The 17214-nt window shown below is 45.6% G+C and overlaps 1 protein-coding gene across 1 annotated transcript in view; it reads right to left on the bottom strand.

Moving 5' to 3' along the window:
• Window positions 1–17214, bottom strand: part of THNSL2 (threonine synthase like 2) — a 385764-nt gene that overhangs the window by 343934 nt on the left and 24616 nt on the right. Inside the window, exon 2 of the mRNA XM_069632200.1 lies at window positions 9528–9763. Coding sequence (XP_069488301.1) covers window positions 9528–9750 — 223 coding nt within the window. The 5' untranslated portion in view covers window positions 9751–9763. The remainder of the gene's footprint in view (window positions 1–9527; window positions 9764–17214) is intronic.

Here is a 17214-nt window from a genome sequence, read left to right as displayed (position 1 = left end):
TATCCTGGTCCCATGTGATGTCAAGAAACCCCTCTCAGCCCAGAGTCGGCCAAAGTTATGAAACATGCCAAAGGCATACTGGCTGTCAGTATAAATGTTCACATTCAAATTCTCAGAGAGTTCACAGGCTCGGGTCAGTGCTATTATTTCTGCGGCTTGTGCCGAATTGTAGGGGATTATTCTGCTTTCTAAAACACTCTCTAGGGTAGTAATTGCATATGCGGCCGTTGATGTGCCATCAGGTAATTTAAAACAAGAGCCGTCACAAAACAACTCCCCATCTGGCTCTTTCTGTGGGATGTCGCTCAAGTCAACTCTTCCCTTTGTTTCTTCTTCAGTGACCATTAAACAATCATGGGGTGGTGATTCGTTGTCACCAAATTCTGCTATGGGCAGTGGCATTAATTCTGCAGGATTCAATGCGCTACACCTCATAATTTGGATGTGGGGTGCAAACAAGATGAGCTCATATCTTGTTAGTCTAGCAGAAGTGAGGTGTTGTGTCTGTGTTCTATTTAATAGAACGTCTATAGCATGTGGCACCATCAGAATTAAAGTGTGCCCCAATACCATTCCTTCCGTTTGTTTCACTGACGCAGCAGTCGCTGCGACGGATCGCAAACATTGTGGTAGTGCGCGCGCTACAGGGTCCAGCGCGGAAGAATAATAGCTGCACAGCCTATTTCTTCCACCTTGTTCCTGTGTCAAAACCGCCAATGCACATCCTTCACTCTCGCTCACAAATAGTCTAAAGATCTTTTTATAGTTAGGAGTGCCTAAAACTGGCGCAGCACACAATGCAGCTTTCAATTGCTCAAACGCTTTCTGACATTTCTCATCCCACTGTAAAGGCATCTCTGCATCCTTTTCAGTTAAGTTTATCATCGGCTTCACAATCAACGCAAAATTACTGATCCACTGCGACAATAAGAGGCCATGCCTATTACAGCTCTCACTCCTTTTTGAGTTTTTGGAATAGGCATACTAGAAATACTTTCTATGCGTTCTGGTGTTAATCTTCTCCCTTCTTTTGAAAGTAGGTAACCGAAATAAGACACCTCCTTTTGATTATACTGGAATTTCTTCAAACTTGCCTTGTGACCATGGGTCGCTAGGTGTGTCAATAGTAATATAGTACTTTCTTTGCAGATCTCTTTTGTGTCAGCAGCTAGTAATAAGTCATCTATGTACTGCAAGAGTACGGAACCTTCGGGTAATTCTAACATGTCTAGCTGCTCTTTTAGCGCTCTGCTGTAAATGCTAGGGCTTTCTGTGTATCCTTGTGGAATGCGTGTGAATGTGAATGATCGACCTCCTAGAGTGAACGCGAACAGATATCTACTGCTTTTATCCACTGGAATGCTAAAGAATGCGTTCTTCAAATCAACTACACTAAAGTATTCTGCAGTGGCCGGTATCATTGTCAGTATTGTTGTGACATCTGGGGCCAAAGGGAATTGTGGGTCTACCACTTTGTTCAATGCGCGCAGATCAATTATGAAACAATATGGTACTTCATTGCCTCCTTTCTTGTAAACTGGAAGGATCGGACTGTTGCATGTGCTACCTGCAATTTCTTCAACCACCCCCAATCTCACTAGGTCAGTAACAATACTCTAATCCCTTCTCACCTTCAACAGAAATTTTATACTGGGGAATTCGTGGTAATGTGACACCTTCTTTCAAAGTTATTTTTGCTCGCTCTATTTTCAAGCATCCTACATCGTTATCATGCATTGCCCACAGACAGGTTGGTACTCTACTTAGCTCTTCTGGTAACGCTTTTGACATAAATTCCGTCACCGGTGCATAGTGAGGCCACATCGTGAGGAACACCCCATCTGCCGTACAATGTATAACTGCCCCCAATTTTCTCAACAAATTTAATCCTAGCAAGTTCTCCCCACAATTTTCTGTCAGAAGAAATGCACACTGTTCCGTAAATGGTCCTATTGTAATTAGGACAGCTTCGGACATGGGGTTAATTACTGGTGTACCTGCGAACCCTACAGAAACATTCTTTTGCCCCGACAGTGGGATCTCCGGAACCAAGTGGTGGTCTATCGAACACTTCTGTGCCCCTGTATCTACAAGGAAACAGTGCTCCTTATTCCCGACTCTCATTTCTACGTAGGGTCCTCTCAGATTCACGGGAATAGACACTGGTTCCGACCCCTGCCGTGGGCTGTCCTATTGCAAAAATAACACATTGTCCGATGTGTAGTCACCGCTGCTGCTATAATAAGTGTTTGGTTGTGTATCAAAAATATTCCCATTTCCCCCTTGGTGTCCTCCACTCTGATCATTTCTCTGTTGGCCCTGCCCGCCCTGATTTTGGTTCGGAACACTTTGGTTCAATACCTGGTTCTGTTGAGCTTGATTTTGACCATAGGATTGGTTTTGATTACCTCCATTGGTATATCCCTGTTGCTGCTGTATGCTATTTCTGCTTGGGCCATTTGACCCCTGATGTCCTCTATGAGGCCTTCTCTGGCCAAACCCACCTCTATTCTGTAGGTGCGGGCATTGCGCTCGCCAGCGTCCTTCATCCTTACAGTACGCACATTGATTTACTACCAATGACACCCCGTGCACATTATTCAAATTTCCCCTGCCTTGTGCATTTCCTCTACCTTTATTGTAACCAATGACCTGCTGCAGTAACACTCCTACTATCGTTCGCATCGCTTCTTTTCTCATCTCCAATGGGTACCCATTACATATCTCACTTACTTCCTTCACTGATGTTCTTTTGTTCGACATCCATCGCATTGTTTCCCCCACCCATGCCCGCAATCTTTGTTTATCACCTATTTATCCCGGTACCGGCAAATGCTTTGCACCACCTGAAAAAACTCTCGGCCACGATTTTTGCATATACAACCTCGACGCCTCCTTCCTACCTTTCTTAATACACTCACTACTATATTCAGGTGTGGCAAACATTTCAGCATATCTATCTTTCATTTCATTTTTCAGTTCAATGAGTTTGTACACATGTTTTCTTACATCCTCATCTCTTTGCTCACTGCGTGCTAACTTATTCAAATCTAACAATCGTTGTGGCGGTAAATTCCCAAGTATCTTTTTCCATTCTCCCACCAAAATTTCCCCCATGCATTTAAACACTACCTGTCTCTCGTTGCTTCTTCGGTACCCATACAATGAGGCCAATGCTGCCGTCCCATCGTTTCCTTCTATGTACCTTTCTGCCTCTTGCTGTAACTCAATCTTTCTTTCTTTGCTGATCGCGCTTCGTGTTACCCGTCCAAATTCTGTTCCTTCAGCCCCGCCTCTCGCCTCCCCGGTCTCAATTTCGACTTCGGGAGGGGCGGATGGTGCTGAATCTGTTTCTGGAGCGGGAGGTGCGGATGGGACAAGTAACACAGGTGGCATCTGTGAAGGGCCTTCCTGGGTGCTGGGAAATTGTGTGTCTGAGGTCTGCGCTTGTGGGAGGGCTTGAGCTGTGGGTGGGGCTTGGGTTAATGCTTGCGTGAGGGGAAGTGCTTGGGCTTTGGGAGGGGGTATGAGAGCTACTGGTTGGGCCTGCGCAGTTACTACTGGCGTGTTTGGTTTCGATTCTGGTTTTGGGCCTCGACCCGTATTAGTTAGCAAATGTTCCATTAATTTGTCTGCTATGTGTAGTTCCTGCTGTGTGTATATTCCTTCTATGTTCATTTGCTCACGTCTCCCTTCCCGTCTTAGACTTGCCGTCCACTCCTCCTCCTCCTTTTCTTCTGCTACCTCAATTTTCGATTTGTGCCTACGCACATGCTTCTCTCTACTCCCAAGTCAGAGCATTGCTTCCCTCCTCCAATCTTTGACAGTCTCAAAAGCTACGGGTCGCGCTTTTTTCCTAATCAGCACCCTTTCTAGGTTATCTATCCTCGCAATCTCAAAACTACCATTAATTGGCCACTGATGGTCCTGTTGCTTTCTAGTTTGCCTATGCCAAATTTCACAAAATATTATCGCACCTACACCATATTTTGCATACATGTCATAAGCCGGCGTTCCCCCAGGCGGTGCACTTTGGCCATATTCCAAGGACTGTCTACCGCAGCGGAAAAGCCCGGCTAAAGTGGACAGTACTCCAGGCATGTTTTTAACCTTCCCCTTTGGTTAGCTAACCTTTACCTGGACGTTTGAATTTGCAAAATCAACACTCTACCAAAAATCAGGTTTTTCTTTGAATCGGGGAATGACTCACCTGATAAAACAAGTCACCTGTCCTAACGCATCCTTTCCCAACGTCGTGTCTGCGCTTCTCTAGCTTCTGCCTCGTCTCGGGACCCTCGCCTCCTTTGCCCTCTGGCCCGGTACGTCGATCAGGGATCAGATGTGTGCAGATCTGCGGAAGGAATCTCTCCTCACTTCTACAGGGTGCCCCGTACATCTCTTGATCCCGGCTCGATCGTCCTGTCCTCGCCGTTCTTCCGCCTTTACTCCGTTACAACGTATACGATGGGGAAAGTGGGGGAGGGTCCCTATTCGGGCGCCATCTTGAAGGGGCCCCTAGGAGTCCCTCGCGATATGGAAACAAGGCAATAACCATACACGAAAAGATGCGCCAGACACGAGGTTCAAATTCCCAATGCTAGGGTTTATTGCAAGCAAAAATGGTCCCAATTGGCCAACTGTGATCTCACGCCCCGCGGCATGAGTTTCCTAGACCTCGAGGGACGCAAGAGAGCGAATTACGTACATCAGTTACATATATACAAAATGCATATCATACAATCAGCTATGTCATGTTTAACACCCCCCTTTATTAAGTTTCTTTGAACTCGGGATGACGATGGACATTTCCGACGGGTATGACATATGACACTTTCAATGTCTATTCTAGTAACAATGTGCAATTACAAAGTGCGGAGGCATCTTTTAGTTGTGGAACAGAACACGGTGGTTTTGTTCTTGGAAGCAAGCTGCATACGGGGGAAGAGTCACATTCCAAGCTTTGCTATCTATGAGGTACTATTTGTGTCCTGGGAGCCGACGCGCTCTAAAGGGTTTTGCGAAGGGGGGCCGTAAGAAGAGAATAATTCAAGCCTTTAGCTGCTTTATTCTAACATATTCTACCACAGTATGAGACTGGCTGGCAGCTGTGAAATGATTAAATGCCCTGCAGCTCTCCCTCAAGGCTACAGAGAGGGAGCGTGGGCATTCCTTTCTGGGCTACTCATGAGTAGTTTCAACGAACTCCTCAGTCCCGCGACCTTGCCCTTTCATATTCAGACAACAATGTTAACAGTTGAGCAGAGTAAGCAGAATTCGCAAGAATTGCAAGCTGCAAAGCAGTTTTAGACAGAAAGCAATGAGCAATGGTTAACAAGCAAAATGTCGATTCTAGCTATGTTTAAAATGGCCGCTTGTTGGTCAAGCATAACAGTCTGTATTTCTATAATACAGTGCATAAGACGGTTGGCCTATGGCCATCAAGTTACGTCTGTCATTCAAATGAAGGGTACTCCCTTTTCCAGATTGACACACTCTCCTTTGCTCGCATCCATCGTCATTTGTCCGAAACTTGTTCACTGATTTGTTCACAGAAATCTGCCATTGATCAGTTGGGTTTTGTTTTGGATGGTCATTATGAATTGGCAAATAAGCTTTGCTGTACTTGTGCTGAAGGTCCTATGAAAAAAGCTACTTATAAAACATTGACCCAAGCCATGACTGTCGCTGGAGACAGTGCCACTTTGCGGGGCTGGGAATGGCGTTTGAGCTATCTCCCATTCAGACCATTCAAGGAGGCTTGATTTATCAGACTCATGAAATGGAACAGGCATGGCCATCCCCATCTTTTGGGAAAATCGGGCTCCATTGGTGTACTTTTAGTCTTATGCTCCAAGAGACATGGTTGATAGCTCCTTTTCAAATGGATGGTTATGTAATATACCAGACTCTGGCAAAAAAAAGGTTTAGTGGGAAGACCCTATGGTGGTTTAATCATGGGTATAAAAAACACAATTGGTTGGTCAGACATGTGAAGACCACAAGTGACTTTATTCTGGCTATTGATGTGTTTTTCCCTATTACTCCTAGTATGCATGTTCTCATCATTAATGTCTGTGGTCCTTCCAGTTCCCAGCATTCAGAATGTATTTTCGAAGAATTATACAACTTATTAATCAAATGGTTGGATGCTAATAATAGTGAATGTTTCCTGATGGGTGGGAATTTCACTGGTAGATGCGTTGACAAAAGGTCTGCCGTTAATTACACTCGCTGAATGTGTAATGGCTCATTAGGTTTTTAATTCTCAGGGAGCCCATTGGCTAGAATTCTGTAGGGTTTGGGAACTTTGCATGTTGAATGGGAGAACAGTGAGGGATTCTTCCGGGGCAATCTTGTGGTCTAATGGTAAGGCTCAGGCTACTTTGAACTCCTGGTTCGCCTCAGAAGTCATGCTTTGTCAAATAGAGTTTCTGCAAGTGGGCCCTATTAATTGGAGAGATCACGCTGGGGTCTCCCTTATTCTATCACAATGTACTGACCGCCAGCCTTAGCCAAAAACTGGTGACCTTGAAATTGATAATTCGGGAAACCGAAATTCCTGGACTGTGGCAAATTTGGTCAAAATTAACAACTATTGGTGCAATGTCAACATGGTTCCCCTTTCCGAGCTACTCCCTTTCTCTCCTAATGATATTGAGAAATGGCTTTCCTCTCTGTCTGCCAAGTTTGGTTCAGTCGCCGACTTTTATGCGATTCTTCCATAAAACAAGGGAAAAGTGTTTGATAAAGATATATGGGACGCTAAGAGATGGAAACGCAGCAAACTTTGGAAGTCTTTAGGTAGTAATCCTTTCAATCATAGGCCCTCGATTGGGACTAGATTATAGCCATAGGTCGTGTAGAATGTGTAAATATTCTCATATTCCTGAGTCTCCTAGACACGTGATGACTAGGTGTTTGAAATTAGGAAACGTCTATATATGTCCAACTTGGAAAAATGTGTACATAACTATAATGAAATCAAGAGTAAACATTGTTGGTGTTATTGCTTGAACTCAGGTCTGTTAGACTTACAGATTGCTTTATATCGAATCTGGGCAATAGTTGAAAAATCTTTGAACGCAGAATCTTCTTGAGTTGAGATGGAGTATTTGCCGGTATAATTTGTAGCTTATTTCAATTGAAGAAATGTATTACTATTATTGTTTTTATTTGTTTGCAGGAATGATATGTGAAACGTTCGGTATGAGCGCAACACATAAAAATAAAATAAAAAATAAAAATCTACTACTTTCAAGTCGATCAGTAAAATATAATTGTGTGCAACAAATGCTTTCACAATTCTTTATACTCCCATTAGTTTGGCTGAAGGAATAAGGGGCTAAGTATGCTCACGACCGGTGATTTATAACGATTGCCATTGCGCAACATGCATTACTTCACTTTGCGTGTACCAAAGCATCCGGATTCACAAACAAGAAGAAAATCCCACAAGGGGAAGGCAAAATCTGAAAAACATACCAATTTGTCACCAAAAATAAATGCCAATAAGTGATTCTTTTTGGTATAATGTAATTTGTTCATCTTTTATGAACCCTGCATTTTTCAAACACTGAAAAAATAAACAGGTAACCTTTTCACACATTACATTTTCTTATAAGTCTTGAAAGTACATTTTCAAAATTCAAAGGCTTTTTTTTGCCTTCTGCTGAATTGCATTCTAGTATTTGTAGTGTGCCATTCAAGATGGCGAAAAAAATGCCACATCTAAACCATTTTTGTCTAACATGTTTCTATAATGAATTACATATTTGGGTGAATATCTTCCATGGTCTGTGTACTTTTTAAGTCATATTTATACACACAGAGTAGCGTTCAAAGCCAAACATGGGGGTTAGAGGAAACGACGAGCGGGCAAGGAAGTCATTTATATATGCCCAGGATGTGGTAAGAGGTTGCATTCCTGGAGAGGTTAGTTTCCCTCTTTGTGGCTATATGTTGTTTTTTGGGCATAAATTGGGATTTTGTTAAAATGTGGCCACCTTTTTACACTTTGGCAGCGTGGTTATTGGTAAACCTCCCCTCTCAGGTCATTTTCCCAGTGTTGATTAATGTTTTTTAAATGCCACTGCACATTTGTCTGGTGCACTCGCTTCTAAGGGGAAAGGTCAATTGAAACAAACTTGTATATTTCACTTTAAAACATGTACACCTACTGTGCATAGGTTCATAGGGGCCAGCTTTTGGTTTTTGCTATGGGGCAAGATGTTCTCACACCTAGTGATGCGAGGGAGCCGTACCCATCCCATAGTCGAAACACCACCTTTTACAGCACATTTTGCAGCCGGAATGGGATAAAAGCCATATGATTTACAGGAAGATATGAACATAACATCTCAGCAACAGTCACCTGACCTGCTCAGTTGCTGTTGCAACATTCCATTATGGGATCCTGTGCTTCCCCTTTCAATTCCTGCACTTGGTCAAACAGTTTTGGCCTGCTCACCCCCTCCAATGAAGGCTCAGAGGGTACACTGGTGAGGCTCCCTTCTCATTTTGTCTGGTACTTCAAAATAAAGCCCCACATTGGTAAATGTTAACAGTGACAAATCATACACTGGATGTCACAGTGTATTTGTCCCCTGCCTTTCTCATGGCAACTTGTTTGATGTAACTTCCCATGGTATTTTGTGTATTAAACACACATTCTATGGAATGATATTCTGTAAAATCACAGGTCACCATTTATGCAAATAAGGTGGCCCACACAACCTATGCCACCCAGGGTCTGTCAAATCCTAGGACCGGCCCTGAGAAGGAAACATTGGCCCTCATTCCAAGTATGCCGGTCAGGAAATAAAGGTGCCGTTAGCAACGTACCAGCGCCCTTTCCGGACCGTCATACTATGAGAATGCCAGTAAGGGCCATGGATCCCCTGGCAGGCCTGACCTGCCGGGTTTTAAGGCTCCTACCGGCATGTCTCTTACTGAAGCACCAGCACTGTTAGCAACGTTAGCATGGAGTCCTACTCTACTCCATGGAAATGGGGATTAACCCTTACCGCCACTGCTTGTGATAGCCCGGTGGTACCGGGATATCAGGCGGCGCTAAGGGTGTTACGGGGTTGCCGGTAACCTGCCGCCTAGTGGCGGGTTTTACCGGCAACCCTGTTAAGAAGCCCATTATTACAAGGACCAAAAATGGTGGTTCATTCCATTTAATTTTGGCCAGTCACCGGAACTGATTGGTTTGTGGATTATTCGGTATGTTTAAAAAAATCTCAATGTGATCTAGGTAGATTTTAGATTTGAAAAACGACTTTCTTGTTGTGCCACACAATATTTTACTATTTGTATGTAACAAACAATATACTAACACTTGTTAAACTTTACAGTAGCAAAGCAACATGTTTTAAATAAGGGAATAGAATACAAATACAATACTGCCATTTACTGTACAATATATCAACACTTGTTAAATTGATACAGTTAAACTTTACAGTAACAAAGCAACATGTTTTAAATAAGGGAATAGAATACAAATACAATACTGCCATTTACTGTACCGTCCAGCTCATTTCTTGGAATGGCTTCACCGGGTATGTAGAGCGCGCACACGGCCTTCACCAGCTCTGCGTAGGAAAAGCTGCTCCATTTCTGTAGAGTGAGGCTGTCCAGTTTGGGAATGTCCTCGGGCATGTAAAGGCCACCGTCCGGAGCAAAGCCTGAAAAGAGGACCTTCTCAAAGTCTACGCCGCAGACTCCTCCTTGGGTGCTGGCATACTTCATGATGTCAATGTGGCTGAAAATCAAAGGGAACACACAAAGCCTGAGCCTTTCACAGGAGTACAAGCAAAGACCTCTGATCTATTAAATGTACCCTATGCACCACCATATGGGTAGGCATATCATTTTTTTTAAAGTATTTAAAGTTTATAATTAAGCGCACACCTTTAACCAAAATGGCCTTTAAGCACTATACAACATAACCTTTTTAAACAATATGAAAGAATAAACAATGCAATGAAAATGCAATTATAAAAACAACACATTTTATATCAGTGTCAAAGAGTAAGTCAGGCCAAGAGGGAAAGACTACATTTTGGGGCACAGGAACGTTTTAAGCTCTGGACAAAATACTATATTTTATTTATTGGATATTTGTAAGGCCATCAGAAAGTGTTTCCAGGCGCCACAAGACAAAAGGGAGGGGGGAACAGAGGAGCATAAACATTAATTTAATAAGCGGTCCTACTAGGCTACTAGGCCTTGTGGCATTTGGATTGTGAAAGTGCAGCAAGAGTAAGTGCAGGTGGGGGGTGAAGGGAGGGGGCCCCAGGAGCTGGGTAAGTGCTTGAGGGTAGGAGCAGGGGGGCTCCTGAAGGGCAATTGCGCAAGGGAGGGGATAGGGGTAAACAGTGCGAGGAGGGGGTTGGGCCAGACTCAGTAGTCCAGTCAGAGAAGGGGCCAGAAGGCAAGTGCTGGAAGGAGATACTGAGGTAAACTGGCCAAGCGACGGGCCTAGCCCCGGTATGACTCAGAGGGACCAGGCAACCAGTCACAACAGCAGGGCAGGATTTAACAAGGAAGGGGGAGAGGGAAGGAGGAGAAAAGGAAGGTCTTGAGAAGCCTCAAACTTAAGGTGATCCAGCTCAAGTCTGAGAGGGGCAGGGAGTCCATTCCAGAGGGAGGCTCCTGTTGAAGAAACAGCTCTACCCCCACTCTCTGCTTAGAGAAACGTCTGACCTACAGAGAATTTGTGCTAGAGGTACGACGTCCTTTCATCGCGGGATGTTTTTTCACAGGGTTTTTCGCCGCGATTTCTTTTCCGAAAAAAACCATCAAAATATTTAGGAGGGGGGTTAGTAAATTATATATATGGGGTGTGGGCATAAATACAAATTAAAGAAAATGGGGGGTTTGGAGGGAAACTCCATAAATAATTTAAAAAAAAATGTGATGAAATGACATGGAACCGAGCTAGAGGACCGAAGGATTCTAGCAGAGAGGTATTTAGGGAAAGAAAGTTTGATGTAGTGCAGCCCCAGCCCTCAGAAAGCCTTTTGGACGATGCAGAGGGTGTTAAATTGAATCCTTGCAGCAACCGGGAGCCAGGGGTGAAACTTTAGGGCTGGAGAGATGCGTCCCTGGGCTTGAGACCAAGGATAAATCTTGCAATCCATTTCTGGAGTAGTTGAAGAGGGCAGAGGGAAGAGAGACGAAGATTGAGAAAGAGTCTGTTGCAGTAGTCCAGCCTGGAGAGAACAAGAGTTCTGGAGACATTGGGTTTCTGTGGGAAGGTGAGGAAAGGGAGGATGCCTCTGAAGAGGTGAAGCTGAAAGTGAGCCTTTTTTCAAGGTCAGTGATATGTGGTGAGAAGGAGCTAGAGGAGTCGAAGATGACACCCACGTTTTTTACCTAACAGGAGGAGGCCCAAGGAGTGCGGCCAGAGAGTAAGGGGGAAGGAACGTGGGGAGTTCCAATGAGAAGGATCTCAGTCTTACTGGCATTAAGACAGAGATCATTGGCAGTGCACCATGCCTGAATAGTGGTCAGGCACTCAGGAATGAGAGAGGAAGTAGAGGCATGAAGCTTAAATAAAAGCCAGTATTAAGGTTACTGCTAGAGAGTTCCAAAATGTGCACATTACTCATTGGGCCTCATTACGATGTAGGTGGTAAGGGATTACCGGCACCTGTAAGGACACTGGTGCCGGTAATCCCTTACCACCCTATTCTGAGGTCCCTTAGCGGGTCCCTTCCTTAACTCCTGGTTTTACCAGGCGTTATGGAAGGGACCTGTTAAGGGACTTCAGAGCTAATAACGGTACTGCAAATTGCGGTACTGTTATTAGCTCTATCCCCATTCCCATTGAGCCCTATGGGGTCTCGAATGGGAACGGGGAATGGTTCCCGGGATGGGGATTTACCGGGTCCTCCAAGAATGGAATGACCCGGTAAGTCCCTATTTCGGGAACCCGGACCCGGAATGCGGTAAGGGGGTAGCCATGGTGCTAATCGCACCATGGCTACCTCCTACCTCGTAATGAGGCCCACTGTTTCCTTATTATGTTTCATGCCCAATTCCTAATTTCATAATATTCAATGTATGAACCTGAGAAGGATGAAGGGATGAGTCAGCCATGGCATGGGAAGTGCAGGTTGGCCCCATGTGAGAGCCCCGAGATGACTGTATGGGCTATTCACATGGACACAATTTATCGGGTCTTCCATTCTTATTACATTTTGCTCCAGATGATATTGTGTGGTCTAAAAGCAGAAAAATTGATGTTGATGAACCCTAAACAATGGCAGAATCTGCATATGCAGAATTGATCTTGCACCAATGAGCATAGGTCACAGTGGGCTGTGTGTACAAGACAAGGGCCCTCATTACGAGGTTGGCGGCATGGATTTAACAGAACCGGTAATGGTGCTGGTGCCGGTAAACCCATTCCGCCCTATTACGAGGTCCCCTCGCGGGACCCGCAAAGGGTGCCTGGTAAAACCATGCGTCCTTACCGCCTCCCGTGAGGAGACTAGGGAGCTAACAACGGGCTCGTTATAAACAGGCCCGTTGTTAGCTCCTTCCCCATTCCCATTGAGCCCTATGGGGGCTCGAATGGGGATGTACCAGGTCCGGGTTCCTCGTACGAGGAATTACCGGGTCCTCCAAGGTTGGGATGGCCCGGTAAGTCCTCATTTGAGGAACCCGGGCCCGGTATGCACTAAGGAGGCAACCATGCCGCTAATTGCAGCATGGTTACCTCCAACCTCATAATGAGGGCCAATGACCAGTGCTTTTCAATAGGTGAATACTTTGAGTTAATTCTAGCTTTCCCTCGTATTCTTTTCTCGGCATACATGCTTCCCATATCTTTCACTGACATGAATTTGTAAATATTTGTGCCACTCACACTAATACACGTAATTGCTTGGATTTCAACACAATGAGGAGTTTTCACTTAAGCTGCAATTATTATTGCTGTTGAACTTTGGCCGCATCCGACTCACTGCATTTTGCAGTGGGATATTTCACCTCATAATACTGTGGAAGCTTTGGGGAGGGTAGAGGGTGGTAAAATAGGGGTTGTGTCTTGGGAGCAGAGGCATAGTCCCGATTCATATAGTATTTTTATGTCACACCCATATTTTTTGTCCAAGTCTGAACCTGCGTATCATGGCAGCCTGTGTACCCTAGATCTACGATTTCATGTGGCCATGACGTTGAGCTCCAGACTTGCCCTGCAGAATTAGAGGCTAGTTTATGTCGAAGTCCTTGACCTCAAGCTAATATTCACCTGGCTGCTGGGTTTCTATTATACACAGAGCAAGCACGGGAGACAGGGTGGGCAGAAAGGGGGATTCAGCAAGTAGGTCCATGGTCTCCTTGGTCGCTTGTAAGCAGTAACCTGGCTGCTGAGTTTATTTTATACACAGAGCAAGCAAGGGGGAACAGGGTGGCAGAAAGGGAGGTTCAGCGAGTATGCCCAGGCTCTCTTTGGTCTCATACTAGCCGTAACCTGGCTGCTGAGTTTCTTTTATACCCAGAGCAAGCACGGGGGAATAGGGTGAGCAGAAAGGGGTATTCAGCAAGTAGGTCCATGCTCTCTTTGGTCTCTTGTAAGCAGTAACCTGGCTGCTGAGTTTCTTTTTTACACAGAGCAAGCAAGGGGGAACAGGGTGAGCAGAAAGGGAGGTTCAGCGAGTATGTCCATGCACTCCTTGGTCTCTTACTAGCAGTAACCTGGCTGCTGAGTTTCTTTTATACCCAGAGCAAGCACGGGGGGAATAGGGTGAGCAGAAAGGGGGATTCAGCGAGTATGTCCATGCACTCCTTGGTCTCTTACTAGCAGTAACCTGGCTGCTGAGTTTCTTTTATACCCAGAGCAAGCACAGGGGGAATAGGGTGAGCAGAAAGGGGGATTCAGCGAGTATGCCCATGCTCTCCTTGGTCTCTTACTAGCAGTAACCTGGATCTTGAGTTTCTTTTATACACAGAGCAAGCACAGGGGGAATAGGGTGAGCAGAAAGGGGGATTCAGCGAGTATGCCCATGCACTCCTTGGTCTCTTACTAGCAGTAACCTGGATCTTGAGTTTCTTTTATACCCAGAGCAAGCACGGGGGGAATAGGGTGAGCAGAAAGGGGGATTCAGCGAGTATGTCCATGCACTCCTTGGTCTCTTACTAGCAGTAACCTGGCTGCTGAGTTTCTTTTATACCCAGAGCAAGCACGGGGGGAATAGGGTGAGCAGAAAGGGGGATTCAGCGAGTATGCCCATGCTCTCCTTGGTCTCTTACTAGCAGTAACCTGGATCTTGAGTTTCTTTTATACCCAGAGCAAGCACGGGGGGGAATAGGGTGAGCAGAAAGGGGGATTCAGCGAGTATGCCCAGGCTCTCTTTGGTTTCTTACTAGCCGTAACCTGGCTGCTGAGTTTCTTTTATACACAGAGCAAGCACGGGGGGAATAGGGTGAGCAGAAAGGGGGATTCAGCGAGTATGCCCAGGCTCTCCTTGGTCTCTTACTAGCAGTAACCTGGCTGCTGAGTTTCTTTTATACCCAGAGCAAGCACGGGGGGAATAGGGTGAGCAGAAAGGGGGATTCAGCGAGTATGCCCATGCTCTCCTTGATCTCTTACTAGCAGTAACCTGGATCTTGAGTTTCTTTTATACACAGAGCAAGCACGGGGGGAATAGGGTGAGCAGAAAGGGGGATTCAGCGAGTATGCCCATGCTCTCCTTGATCTCTTACTAGGAGTAACCTGGCTGCTGAGTTTTTTTAACATTTATATTTTGTAGTGAGTGACAATGTAAAATGGTGCATGTCACTGTAGGCACACTCCATATTTGGTGCAATGCTGCCAGCCAAAGGCGAGTCATACACAGTGAAACATTTATTTGCAGAAAATGTAAAATAAAAGTTAAAAGTTTTAAACGTCCCCTTATTCGCCAGCAAGGTCAAGTACCATGCAAATTGTACTCGCCCTTCATAAAATCTCCCCGCCAATGCGAGTGGGCTAGTAGATTTTACAAGCTCTGATCCATACGCTGCATCTAACAGATACGTGGATTCCTAAAATCTCTGTAGCTGACTGACCATAAACTCTTCCGTCTGATAAGTAAAAACGCTATCTGTGAACTACTGAGGTAGTGTGCAGGGGCTTATGCAGGCTACTTCATTAGTGGTCTATTAACTTCCTTCCTCCAACTATCTGGGATTATTCCTACTTCTAACAAAACGTTTATAAGATACAGCACTGAGTTCGATATTAGTGGGATAATTCTTGGGCAAATTCTCGAGGTAACAGATCATGAGGGGAGCCAGCTGTTTTTGCTGATACAACTATTGAGACAATCTAGCTATTTTATAGTGCTGGCATCAAACAGATCAAATATAGCCCTCACTTGTCGCAGATCCATAATTGACCTCAAAAAAGTTTTCTGATTGAAGAGGTCAGATTTTATTTGATGTATTTCTGGATAAATTCCTCTATCTCCAATTCCTGGATAACAGTAAAACATTTCTTGGATCTAGTTGATGCATTATTTATTCTGTTTCCAAAATAGACTGTGTTAGCATTTGTGATCTTCTGTCTTATAAGAAAGTATCTGTCCCATATAGAGTGGAAATAAAGAGCGATCAAAATATGCCCTCCATATCCTGGATGACCTGGATGGCAGGTCTGGTGCCTATTGCTCAACCCTTCTAAGACAAAAGACCTCTACTTGCCAGATCAGAATTCCCCATCCCTTCTGCACTTCCAGAAATCCTTTCCCTTTGACCCACTGCACCATCTCCCAAAGCTTTCAAACTAAATATTAATGGGGAATTCCCAGAAAGCCCACAGAGCCCACTTCCACAACCCTTGCCACCCCAGGTTTTTCCATTGTGCAGGAAGGAGAGCATTACATTGACAATGATCCCCAAAGGTTTGCTAAAGAAAAACCTGGACCAGCATGGGAAATCCACCCTCGTGGTTATATGGACAGGAGAACTGGGGGAGAGCAGGCCAGCCTACGTATGTGCTGTTCAGACTTCAGGGAAAAAAGCACAAAAGGAACCCACACCCCTTGTCACAAGTGTGGAGAACGTGTACCCTCTCCCATTCTTAAAAAGATAGGGGAGAAACAAATATTTAGACTTTGGCTTTTTTCTGTGACCCACTATCCCCTTTGCCACCAGGTCAGAGGGGAGAACACAATAAGCCAAGCCCCAAACCCAGACCGGCTGAAATGTGAGGGCATACTGTGAGGAACTCGACCATTCGGACAGAAGGGGGTGCGCTCGCCTGGGCTTGTTTGAAGTTTTGTAAGGAAAATTAAATATGGGAGATCAACTTCAGAAAATGTGCAGGGCTAATCCACACACATTTTCCTCTACTCACCGCACAACAAACACATAGGGCCTCATTACGGGTTTGGCGGTATCCCTTATTTAAGGTATCCCTTAATAAGGGCATGGCTGCCTCCAAAACCGTGTCCGGGTTCCCTGAATGGGGAATTACCGGGCCATTCCGAGTATGGAGGGCCTGGTAATTCCTCCTTCAGGGAACCCGGGCCCAGACCTTCCCAATGGGAATGGGAACGGAGCTAACAATGGGCGGATTACGACCGGCCCGTTAGCTCCTTGGTCCCCTCGCGGGACCTGGTAAGGACGCCTGGTTTTACCGGGTCCCGCAAGGGGACCTCGTAATATTGCGGAATGGTGTTAACGGGCCCTCCACCATTAGCGGCGCCCGTTAACCCATTCCGCAATTCTCGTAATGAGGCCCATAGTGCCTCATTACAATACCGGCGGTAACCCTGCCGGTGCTACCGGCAGGCTGCCGCCGGACTTGCAATATTTACCGGCACCTGGCTTGCAGGTAACACCGGGGTATTACAACCCTGGCATTCCGGGAAGTCCGGGAAGTCAGGCGCTGGTAAATTGTTATCCCCATTCCCATTTGTGTCCCATAGTACTCAATGGCAATGGGGACCATGGAGGCAACGGCACCGCCAGTGTTTCCGTGTAACTCTGCGGGCGGGTGTCATTCTGTCCGCCAGATTTGACCCTGGCGGGCAGGACGGCACCTGCCCACAGTGTTGTACTGTGCCGGTCCGGTAACAACGGTGCCGGTAGGCTTACCGGTACCATTGTTACCGGACTGTCACAGTCAGAATGAGGCCCATAGTCATGTGTACTCTGGGGGGACACAGCCTACAGGCACAGTCCTCCCTGTCATATTTAGCTGGAAAGTGACAGCCATGG

Source organism: Ambystoma mexicanum, chromosome 6q, assembly GCF_040938575.1.
Source record: "Ambystoma mexicanum isolate Mex_15411 chromosome 6q, UKY_AmexF1_1, whole genome shotgun sequence".
NCBI classification, from domain to species: Eukaryota; Metazoa; Chordata; class Amphibia; order Caudata; family Ambystomatidae; genus Ambystoma; species Ambystoma mexicanum.
The sequence above is the reverse complement of the archived record's forward strand: the minus strand, read 5'-3'. Positions and strand labels throughout refer to the sequence as shown.